Source organism: Megalops cyprinoides, chromosome 7 (genome assembly GCF_013368585.1).
Source record: "Megalops cyprinoides isolate fMegCyp1 chromosome 7, fMegCyp1.pri, whole genome shotgun sequence".
Classification (NCBI taxonomy): domain Eukaryota; kingdom Metazoa; phylum Chordata; class Actinopteri; order Elopiformes; family Megalopidae; genus Megalops; species Megalops cyprinoides.
Window position 1 is genome coordinate 27,091,952 of NC_050589.1, and position 12,303 is coordinate 27,104,254.

Here is a 12,303-nt window from a genome sequence, read left to right on the forward strand (position 1 = left end):
CAGTTTTGGTGCCTCCTCTCTCTTCTTCTGTTCTCATCCCTCCTTTCTTGTGCCCATGCAGTTCTCTTTTTCACTCTGCTGTCTTTCTCTGTCTCTGCATCACTTTCTCTCACAGGCTTATATCCATAGATACCCAATAGATAGACGTACATTTCAAACAGATAAGTGAAGTCGATAACCAACAGAGGTAGTGGTTGAATGTTACTCTTTTGTTCTCCTTCTGTGGTCTCTTCCTCCCTTTCTCTTTCTCTGGCTCTCTCTGTCCCTTCTCTCTGTCCTCTCTCCCTCTCACACTCTTTCTCTCTCCTCTTTCTATCCTCTCTCCCTTTCTCTCTCTCACTCTCTCTTTCTCCCTCTCCCTCTCTCTCTCTCTCACTCTCTTTCTCCCTCTCTCTCTCTCTCTCTCTCTCCCTTTCTCCATCCCCTCCTCAGATGCTCCGCCACCTCTTCAGACAGGAAGATTGATGATGACTCATTCTGGAGTCTTTAATTAAACATCTGCAGGCGTATCCTCACAGCCATTGTGTGCCAGATTCAGTTTCTACTTTTAGTCATGCTTGTAACGTGACATTTTTCTACTTGGAAACACACACACACACACACACACACACACACACACACGCACTGTATATAGAATCAAATCTTGCTAGATGTATAATTGTTGTATTTATAATAACAACTCATATTATGTGATGAATACTATGGATTGTGTTAATATAAAGTTCAATGTAGAAATGTACATGCTGTTGTCTTTCAAGGCATAAAAGTGAGTTCCTTTTCTTTTTGAGGATGGTTTTGTTTTCCAGTATGCATAGCTCAAAAAAAAAATAAAGCAGCAGTTTTCTGAATACCCCTTTAATCTTCCCATTCTCCCACATAAGAGATAACATTAAGAAATATCTAGATTTTTAAAGCTACACTTTCATGTACCCCAGGCCCAGCAAATCAAAGGCCTGTTACAGGGAAAATTACTTCTGCCATGACGGACATTGCAAAAATCAGTGGAGTGGAGAAAATATGTCCATCTCCAGTTGTCATGGTATATTGTAAACTTACTGTTTATTTTTTAAAGGTTTTTTTACGTATTTACATTTTATGTATTGACATTTTTTACATTTTCTCAGTTTCACCTTCAATAATTCGCTTTTAAAATTCAAAGAACTTTCCTCTTTTCCTCTCCCTCTCTGTCTTCATAGACAGCCAGATAAATAGCAATTGTTGTAAATATGTAAGCTGGACAAGGGCTACTGGCAAGTGAATGAATAATGGATAAATGGAATGATCACAAAGCTCCGATTTCTGTGGTGAACTAACCCTAAACCCTTAACCTTGTGCTCCCTTGGACCTTTAATAAGGTCAATGGAATAGCAAGTGAACTGTAGGAGAGGAGTATCCTGCTCTCCAGGTGTACCAGTGCACTGCTTGCTGTCACAGAGCCAGCGGTCTCTCTTGTAGCCAGAGTCAGGGCTTCGGTGTCAAGTGCTGGTAGTGGCTAACTTTTTAAAGACGCCGTGCCCAGCTGACTGGTCCGTAAGAGACCCGGTTACAGGTGCCAATGCTTGTCAGAGCTCTGCCCTCGTCCCGCCCTATGTTCACTTCCTGTAAACTTTTTTGACCTGCAGCGGTAACACAGAGCTTTAAAGATTTAGCAAAGCATTACTCATAACCAGTATCGCTGTCAGTAGCGGATGCTAGTGCATCACTATCGGTTTGAAATGTCATTCACATGGCAGTTTTTCATTAACTCTGTCCTTGCCAGCAGTGTATGTCCACAATGTCAGAACTGGGGTTTTTTGATAAATGTCTCTCATTGTTTTGTCTTGTATTAAAATAACGTGCATATAGATTGATATGTTCCATGTTATATTTTGATCAATTTCATAATTTAACCTTTAACCAACGTGATTTTTTATGTCCAGAAAGGTCACTGGGCTCTGCTGGTGGTCTCTGGGGTTGGGGGGGGAGGGCATATGTTATTAGCATATGTTAAAATAATCCTCTGAAACAGAAAGCAGAGAAGCCCCCACAAAACTGTTCTTTTTTGGAAGCACAAAGTGTTTCCCCCATGAGGTAATACATCTTTTATACTGTCATAGCCCCAGACCAGCATTCTTTGCACTGAAACGTCCTGACTGGTACTCACACTGCCCTGTCAATAATCTGCACAGCCTTGAGGTTTCAGTCTGGCCTCACTCGATCTGAGTTCTGAGTTCTGTCTCCTAAAATTAATTGATAAACAGATGTGACCTTCTGTGCTTTCTGGAATAAAGTTTATCAACTGTGAAAAAACTTTCTCTGTGCAGTGTTGTTACTATAAAGGTATTCCATTCTCTTAGTATCCAGTGTGTTCTTTTTTCATTTTCAGTAATGTTTTGGTTCCTTTTTAAATCAATGGTGTGAATAAATATGGAGGGCACTGTATATACAGTATGTGGTTATAAGCTTCTGATTTGCTGGGTTATTATGCGATTTCATAAGGGAGGGTCAGTGCTAGTAGGTACCATGGCAACTCAGAGAAAACTAGAACCTCCTTTTACCAAACAGAACCTCCAAGTTTGTTGGAATGAAGGACCTGGGGAGCCAAGTATGTTGTCAGAGTATAAAACATCTGTGGATGACACTGGTGGCTGAGATGGAGGCAAAACTCACTGGATACGGGTGGCACTTTTGACATGTTAGAGGACAAATGGCATCATGGGAAAGCAAACACACCATCACAATGAGAAAACTGGCAAAATAACGATTCTCTTTGGAATCAAAACACACATTATCTTTCTTGATTGTCATCACACTGAGCAATTACACCTGCATCACATGAAGGCAAAAAAAACTGAAATTACACTTTACAATGATGATGTTGTACAGTGTTCAGTCACAGTAGGAAATGTGTCATTTCTTCATTTTTATCTCCCTGCCTACTTAAGGTTTCAACATCACCCTTTCAAATCATTGTTTAGATTTTCATTTTTGTTTCGTTTTCAATCCCATTTTCCCTTCACTTTCTCATGTCTGATGGATATTATCAGCTTAATGACAAAGCAAAATGAGCCATTCAAAGAAAACTACGGTGAGAATACATTCGGTTGCAATGTAAGAGTCATCCTGATAACCCTCTCCTCCCCCCACCTTTTTACAAACACAATTACAGACTCACACCCAGAGAAATGGCCCTGCTCTCCTCCACCAGCTGCTTTCTGTCGGTTACCTAAGAGACCTTGGTATCCAAGGAACAAGTTATGGGGCACATGAGTGCCTTCAGACGTCACATACTCAAGACAATAAATGTCTCTCTGTGCCACAGTCCAGGCGCACAATTAGAATGTGCACAGTACAGTCACGCACACTAACTCGTCTCTCTGTGTTTACAGGGCTGGGGAAGAGAAGATCCCAGATCAGGCTGGCCTTTCATCGCTGTTCTGCTTTTTGGGTCACTCTTTAAGCCCCTCCATACATTTTTTTGGCTTGGTTTTTCTGGGCGTGGCCCCACCTCGCTTGCCATCCTGGGCCGGAGCAAGGAGGTGAGACTTGCAGCGGGGGGGTGATGGAGGTGGCGCTGGTCAACTTCGAGAACCTGGACGACATCGGCATCAACATGGGCGACCAAGACGACCCAGACTGTGCCAACGAGATGACCTCCCTGACCGTGGACCCGCCCAGGCGCGGCTCGGGCAAAAACCACCTGCTCACCCCCCAGAGGTCACCTCATAGAGCACAGCAGGGGCCGCCGCAGCAGTCGCCGACCATCCTTCCAGCCAGGAGGGGGCGCGCCAGCTGCGCCAGCCTGATCTCCAACTGGAAGATGCTTCTGAACAGTGAGGGGACGCAGAGTGAGACCATCTTCAGCAAGCTGGCTAAAGAGTGCTGCGAGGATCTGTTTGTGGACAAACGGGGCCTGGAGGAGGGGGACCAGAAGGTGATCATCAACATCGCGGGCCTGCGCTTCGAGACGCAGCTCAAAACCCTGGATCAGTTCCCAGAGACCCTGCTGGGGGACCCCATGAAAAGGAGAGACTACTTCGACCCCATGAGAAACGAGTATTTCTTCGACCGCAATCGACCCAGTTTTGATGGGATTTTGTACTACTACCAGTCTGGTGGTAAGATCCGCAGGCCTGCCAATGTTCCCTTGGACATTTTTGCGGATGAGATTGATTTCTACGAGCTGGGCAATGAGGCAATGGAGCAGTTCCGTGAGGACGAGGGCTTCATCAAAGAGGTGGAGGTACCCTTGCCCACCAGTGACATCCACCGGCAGTTCTGGCTTCTGTTTGAGTACCCAGAGAGCTCCAATGCTGCCAGGGGCGTGGCTCTGGTGTCTGTCTTTGTCATAGTTATCTCCATTATCATTTTCTGCCTGGAGACCTTGCCAGAGTTCCGTGAGGAGATGGGATTCCTCCCTACTGTCGTCCAGGTCCTCAACGAAACTCAGGAGGGCTACGCTCCTCTCTCTCCCCCAAGCCCCACCCCCAGGACCCTCACCAACACGTTCTCTGACCCCTTCTTCATCATTGAGACAGCCTGCATCTTCTGGTTCTTCTTCGAGCTGTGCGTGCGCTTCACCGTCTGCCCCAGCAAGAAGGAGTTCTTCAACAACATCATGAACATCATCGACATCGTCTCAATCATCCCCTACTTCGTCACGCTGGTGACGGAGCTGGTGACGAAGCCGGACGCCAGCTCGGGCCAGAACATGTCGCTGGCCATCCTGCGCATTATCCGCCTGGTGCGGGTCTTCCGGATCTTCAAGCTCTCCAGGCACTCCAAGGGCCTGCAGATCCTGGGCCAGACCCTGAAGGCCAGCATGAGGGAGCTGGGGCTGCTCATCTTCTTCCTCTTCATCGGCGTCATCCTCTTCTCCAGCGCCATCTACTTCGCCGAGGTGGACGAGCCCCAGACGCAGTTTGTCAGCATTCCCGACGGCTTCTGGTGGGCGGTGGTGACGATGACCACTGTGGGCTACGGGGACATGTGCCCTATCACCATGGGGGGTAAAATGGTGGGCACCCTCTGCGCCATCGCCGGGGTGCTCACAATCGCCCTGCCCGTCCCCGTTATTGTATCCAACTTCAACTACTTCTACCACCGCGAGACGGAGCAGGAGGACAAGCAGCCAATTGCAGACGCGCCCGAGGCGGCCCTGAGGTCAGGACTCACTACCAAACAAGGCAGCACCACCTCCCTCAACAAAGCTAATGGCAACTGGCAGGGAGACAAATCCAAAAGCACAGGGCTTTGAACTCCTGCAACCACCCTGGTCGGGGGATGTGTAACAACAAGACTCATTCGCATTTACTCATAAAAGTGATACTTGTGATTTTGTGCACCTTTGACCTGCCTCAGAAACAACCTAGTCGAACCCTGCATGGATGAAAAGATTCTGGGTGTATACAGCAGCTCAGTTCAGGATTCCAATTGCCTGTCAGGATGAGACAAAAATGATGGCCATACATTTCTCTGGATAAATACCCTATAGATAGGTAATCTAATCTTTTTTTATTTTCTTTGTTATTTTCAATACTTAATGTGATTTTGAATTATTCAGATTAATAAATTGCAATACATGCTAATTTAAGGTTATACATGTGGTCAGTAAAGTATACATGCCAATGTCATACTAAACCTTAACATAACTGACAAGTGGTAAAGTGACATAGGTGGGGTTAATATCAAGATGAAGGAACTAATTTCAAGCAGAATTGTTATGCTCAGTTCAGGATCTAAAATATTCTGTCTGTATTGGAGTTTTAAGCAGTAATGAATGGCTATTGGTTCAGATTACCATGAGAGTGAATCGATTTCACCCTGCTGCTTTCCCAAATGTACCTTTAGCCTTCATAAAGAAAAATAGAGTATTTAAACATTGAAATGGAATCCTGCAATGGCCATGCAAATACAGGATATGGTGTACCATATGTGTATTTATTCATCTATTTATTATTCATGATTTTAATTATGTATTTATTTCTTCAGTCATCTCAACAGTGTGTTATATATGAATACTACTGAACTGATTGTATCTGATGTCTTTCAGAAGAATTTCAGACAGGGAACTCTGTGCAACGGAAGTGATAGGTATAGTAATAATTGCTCAACAAATAACATTCCTGATCATGGTTTTAAAGATTTTCTATATTTACTTTCAAATAATTTTCATTTGTCGATACTGTGTACATGTTAATTAGGTGATATGTACCACATCTCCATACACTCCATACAGTTTATAGTTTTTTTTTTTTTGTATTTATCTGATATCTTGAGTGCCTTGAATTGCTTATACTCTAACATACAGTACTTTCCAAATAGAGATTGCCATATCTAATACATTTATTATGAATAATCTCTTCTGTCTTTGACAGCACATTATTCTTCTCCATTATTCTTGTAAATGTTACATTCAGTTTATTTTACTTCTGACAAGGGCATAACGTGCTGGGCTACGGCAGGAAGACAGTACTTTTCAAACTAAAATATCACTGGACAGCAACAGTTTACGGCACAGCAGAGACCCTGCTGAATAATACTGTTCCTGGGACCTCAGGCTTATCTGCTTGTCTGAAAATATTCCCTTCTCTGACAGAGCTGGAAAGGCAAAGGAATGTTTTTTATTGTTAAGGAGCCAAGCAAAGGGGACAGAAGCACCCTGCTATTTTAGGACATTGATGACAGTGTGACTGAGACAGCCAAAGACAGGAATCTTTACAGTGAAGTGTTGGGAAATGCACTTGCCAAGGTCCTTGAGATCATGTCGTTCTACGCTGTGTGGATTCCTGGACAGGGAGCAGAGGAGCACTATTCATTACAGCATGCTGACCTTTGACCCTTTCTCCATCTCTGACACACTTATCAAAAAATTCTAAGGACAAAACATCCAGCTGAAAATTTTTTGGAACAAGAAATATTTATTCATTATGTTTTTTTTTATTTATTTTTGTCTCGTAAACAGCACAGTCCATCCTAATCTCACTGTAGTCATTCTCTCTAATCTGCAAAGAGCATACTAACCTTTTCCCCCTTTCAGACATTTCAGTTAAAATACTCATCCATATTAATTTCTGGAGCATTAGACAACTATTACACAAAATTACATTTTATTGCTCAAAGAGAACCCCGTAATTACTCCCCACACGTACAAATCTTCGTCTCAAAAATGTCTGATGGTTGCTGGAACAGTTCTGTAATAGAAATTTGTTGTCTGTTGTGAATCCAAGTCACTTTGGGTGGTTTATGGGAAAGTACTACGCAGGGAAAGTGTTTGATTTGACATAACTGGCATTTCTTAATAAACCTTATGGGAGCCATTGATTTTGGTTTATAAAGTTGCCAAAGTGAACCCTCATGTCCTCAGCCAGTGATCGTGTGACCTGGTAAGGGCCTGTAAGAGTAAATGGTGATGGACAAGTGGAGCACAACGTAAAATCATCTTCTGGAGGTTGATTTGAAACAAGACCACAGTGTGTTTTTGGTATGTCAGTCCCAACATGCCTTCCCAAAGTCACCATCACTTTATCAAGGGATTATCTGATGTCTGGTTCTGGTCCAACTTACAAGGGCTGAAACATCCTTTAATGTGTCAGTTATGACTCCTAAAATAAAGGTATTAGGAGGTAAGTGATAACTGAAAATAGCCCCTGGTGTGGGCATGACAAAAGCAAACACTTTCCCTGGGGGTCATTTCAAGTAATTTTAAAAAAAATGAATTACTGCAAACTCAGAACTCTTTTCAATCTCTTACTGTATGGTTAAATGTTAAACAAAATGGTTAGATAAACCACAGATATTTTTTGAAGAGAAAAGTACTGGTTGCCCTTTAACAAGCTGTAATTTTCACAAGATTTGTTATGAACAATTGCAGTGGGTTGATGAACTCTAAATATTAAAAATTATAGTTCATTTGCAGGTCTTTTTCCAAATTTACACCCGACTAAATAAATCACAAAATGTCAGATTTCATTGGCCAATATTCATTTCCAGTATTCCTGAAAGTGCTCACTTAAACATGGCTCCAGTCTGCAATACGTACATCTCTGTAAATAATGTAAGGTGACTGCCTTATGTGTTTTTCAGAATATAATGAATCCCTGGTGCAAACTGCACGTTTTTGCAGTAGCTGAATATATGCTGAAAAGACCACATCTTCCCTGCTTTGCCTCCTACCTTGACTTGATCCCTATTTTTCTATAGACAATATACCACAGATTTTAAGACAGAGGTAAAATAGAAATAAGACAAGACACATCTGACGTCTAATGCCAGGAATGATCACTGCTTGCACTCATGATCTACTTGTGTATGGACAATGGGTATAAAAAACAAATGGAGAATGACAAGGCTTTCTGAAACATTGCTGCTTGAGGAAGACCTGGGAAAACAGAAGGAGACCAATGTGCATAGCATGATGGGTACTGATATGTTCTACTTTGACAGTTTCCTCTTTTTTCCAGATTTGTGCTTCATCAGCTCTGTACTGTTCTGCCTTTGAGCAGGCTCAGTACTGACTAAAATTCATGTGGAGAAAAAAAAGTCCAATAAGGACTGCACAAAGTAGATGCCTCCCACAACAAAAATAAGTGAAGTACTGTATATATCATATATATGCATTGTGTACTTGTTGAAATCTGCTGCCGTGTCCTGTATAAATACAACTCAGATGGTGTTTTAAAGTGCTCCTGACTGTTAATTTCTCTGGGTTTCTCTGCACACCTGTACTCTCAAGTCTGGCTGCCTGGTTTTGGAGTGCCCTGTCCAAAGTCAAAGTCAAAAATGTAGTAGAGCTTGTTGTGGACACTTTGTGCATGGATACGCTGGGAGATAGATATTCTGCTTCAAAATCATGCTCAATATTAAACATTTTTTTTACAGGTTGACACACAATACCCATCTCTCCTGCGCTTTTGGTGTCTGTCTTTGGAGTTGCACTCCTTCTCCTGTTTGCTTAGAAGTGTGTAAGTGGAACTGTGAGGGGATCCTGTTTCCCGAGCTCCTTTGCTCTCATGGCGCGCTGTGATGTCATCAGGTGACGGCGGTGACATGGTCTGCCGGGAGCAGTGTCTGATCAGAGCAGGAAACAAGCACAGAGGTGGAGCCCTGGTGGAGTGTAACAAACAATCGCTGAAACATCAGGGAGGGAGCATTTCAAGTCACTATAGGGTTTCAGCAAGTAAAAGTTTTGACACACCTGGGAAACATGCAGATAAAGACATTTTGATCTAAAGATTTATGCATAAATGCTTGAAATTTGAAATATAAAGAGTGGCGTTGATGCCTATGTATTAATTTCTTTCAAAAAATATTTTTAAAAAAATTGGCTACTTTGACAAATCTAAAATATAACATGATTGTGGTTGGTTTAACACTTTTTTGGTCACTGCATAATTCCATTTGTGTTATTTCATAGTGTTCTCCATCTATTATTTTGTGGAAAATAGTAAAACTAAAGAATAAAAGTTGTGTCCAAACTTTTGAATGGTGCTGTAGGTGCAAGTCAAGACAAGTAGGTTTCACTCTAAATAGTGCGGAGGTCTGTTAGGCAGAATTGCATACAAACAGGTTCCTGGATATCAGCTCTTGGGAGGGGCTGCTGTAAGGTGTATCAAGTGGGTGTTCCCAGCAGTCTAGACTCCTGCCCAGTCAGCTGGCAGCCGCATTCTGTGCTTGATCTTGATTTCAATCACGAAGCGAAGATGGGAGATTTGGCGGCCTCTGGTTTTGTGTGCTCTGCTGATGTGCAGGGCCACAGAGCACAGCTCCACTTTTATCTCTGGCACCGTCGCGGCTCACGCGGTGTTAATTATCGAGTTCTCACCCCGCGTTTTGAGCCCTGGCAGCAGAGCGGGGAGGGAGGTGCCGATTGGCTGTGCTGCTGTGCGAGATGAGGAACGGGGGTGTCGCAGATGTCAGGGGGTAAATCCCGCTTCGGCGAAGACCCGTGTGAAGCCGGCATACCGAGGGAAGGCTGCCTGTTCGTTTCACCTCTATAAAAAAACATGAGTCCTTTTTCATTTTTCGCAGTGGCATTCTTCAGGTATTTTCCTTGCTTTACAACTGTGCTCAAAACAAGATGCAAGAGCGATCGCTGTTCAGGAGCTGTGATAACTGCGAGGGATCCCTAGGTTGACGGATCCCTCAACTAGAGCCTTTTTGCCATCTGACACTGTCATTATTTCAGAGTAGTTGCATATTCCCCTAGCAAGGAAGGACACTCCCATCTGTAGACTTGTTAATTTGGAGCCAAAAATATTCAAGGCTTTGGAAAACACCTTTCACAAGGCAGCTTTCACAAGGTGCTTTCAGAAACCTTGTGTAACGTTATAGATAACCCTAAATGTGCCATAATGTCACAGTTTAGTCTCCTCCTGAGCTGTGTATTCCGTGACAGCTAGTTGCATAATGATTCTGCTGCTGCTGTGAGTGTGTCTGATACAGGTTCCAGAAGGTTCCAGGGCCTTGTGGAAGACTTCTCACTGACAGGCGTAGGGTAAAGTGATAGCACAGCAGAGGGGGGGAAGGGACAGTGTCGATCCTGTCCTGCTGGAGATCCCCGCCGTGCTTGAAGGTCCATTAACTCCCTCGTTATATAAGATCTCATCCTCGCCAGTTGGTCACCTGGCTCCGCTTTCACTGTAACCCAACCGGCTCACAGTTTCCCCTCCATCGGAGCATGGAGGAAGAGGTGGAAGGACCCATGCAGGCCAGGACTCCCCACTTTGTGCCCACTACATGTGGACTAGCCAGGAGGGCCATAAAGCCTCATAGCAAATAGCATTCGGGGCAGGGAGAGGCTTACAAGGGAGAACAAAGGTGGGACAGCCAGGAACGGGGTCGAGTCAGTGTGAGATGCTTGTAGGAAACATACCTCCTCGTTGTGGTTGAAACCGGATCATCGGCGTGAGATGCGACCAGCTGAATAGAAATACCATTTGGGCGGTGCACTGGCTGCCAGATTGAAGGCCAGCGTCTCGCAGGTGACAGGCAGACGGCCGCTCCAGCCGTGGTGGCGAGGGCTTGAGGGATCCAGGTAGTTTTCAGGTCATTGTCTCAGTCACAGTATGCTGTTCAAATGACATATCATCTGAGATGGCCATGCACAGAAAGCTTTTCATGCCAAGATAAGGTCACAGGAGGTGCTAGTCCCTGATGCAAATGCGGAATACCCTGAAAATAAGACAGACACAGAGATCTTTAGCTTCATTTTCGTTCCTAAAAAGACTAAAACTCAACATTCTGGCAATTGTTCTTTCTTCCTCTTTATTCAACACTGAGAAACAGACAAAAAGTTTCATAAAGAATGAAATTCACGGCTTTGACAATTATTCTTACTTTCTCTCTTTCTTTCTTTATGCAACATTGAGAAGCAGACAAAAAGTTTCATACATCACACAAATCATTCCCAGCTGAAGAATTGCTTTAATGAATCGTTTCATTAGATCCATCTAATTGCACAATACACATAACAGGCTCAGTTCCCAGCACAATTTCTTTTGTGACAGAAATTTCATGAATCATGAAGTGCAGTAAGTGAGAAGAAGTTGCATTTGTAACTTAAATATATCATTGCCATTATTAAGGCCTAGGAAACATGCATGTAGACTATCAGTGTGGACCAGTCTATGGTTCGTCAGTACGATATGAAAGGCAAGAATGTAAACAAGTTGACAAATGTGATTGTATTACAAGTGCTTCTCAAAGGCAATGAATCCCTGCATTAACAAATCTGTACCTACACACATACCTGTACCCACAAGAGAGATATGCACATGTGCTGACTGCAGGGAATCTTTCACTAATCAATAACATTATTATTGTTATTATTATTATTATTATTAGTAGTAGTAGTAGTAGTAGTAGCAGTAGTAGTAGTAGTAGTAGTAGTAGTAGTAGTAGTAATAGTATTTTGGTTGTTGTTGTTATTACTATCAAATTATTAATTAAATTTTATCAGACTCCTGCATTGAAACTGAGTCCAGAAAACAGATTATGAATACAGTCCTGAGGCAGACGCATTTCTTTAAGAGGTATCATTACGGAGAGAGCTCCAAAACCGGAAGAGGCTGATTAAAATTTCAGAGCCGATTCATTTTTTATAGGCTCATCTATCTTGGCTTTGGCGGCCGTGAAGCCGAAGAGCAGGCTCTGGGCCTGGGTTTCTGCATGCGGGAGAGAGCGCAGGCACCCCAGCCAGAGGGAAGGAGGGAAGACTTTCGGCACGCCGAGCGCATGCCGACGGCTGGGCGTTTGGGCCTTTTCTGAATGCGTTTACGGGCACCGCGTGCTTGTGTGCTCTTCATCTGCACCACACACATCGCT

The 12,303-nt window shown here is 43.5% G+C and overlaps 1 protein-coding gene across 1 annotated transcript; it reads left to right on the forward strand.

The window, feature by feature from the left end:
• The first annotated feature begins 3,541 nt into the window (after window positions 1-3,541).
• LOC118780389 (potassium voltage-gated channel subfamily A member 10-like) lies at window positions 3,542-5,236 on the forward strand. The gene has a single exon (XM_036532838.1). The coding sequence runs from the start codon at window positions 3,542-3,544 to the stop codon at window positions 5,234-5,236; it is 1,695 nt and encodes a 564-aa protein (XP_036388731.1).
• The last annotated feature ends 7,067 nt before the right edge of the window (window positions 5,237-12,303 follow it).

Bases quoted from the DNA above. Each gene is read 5' to 3' on its own strand.
- LOC118780389 (XM_036532838.1), top strand. From the start codon at position 3,542: ATGGAGGTGGCGCTGGTCAACTTCGAGAACCTGGACGACATCGGCATC.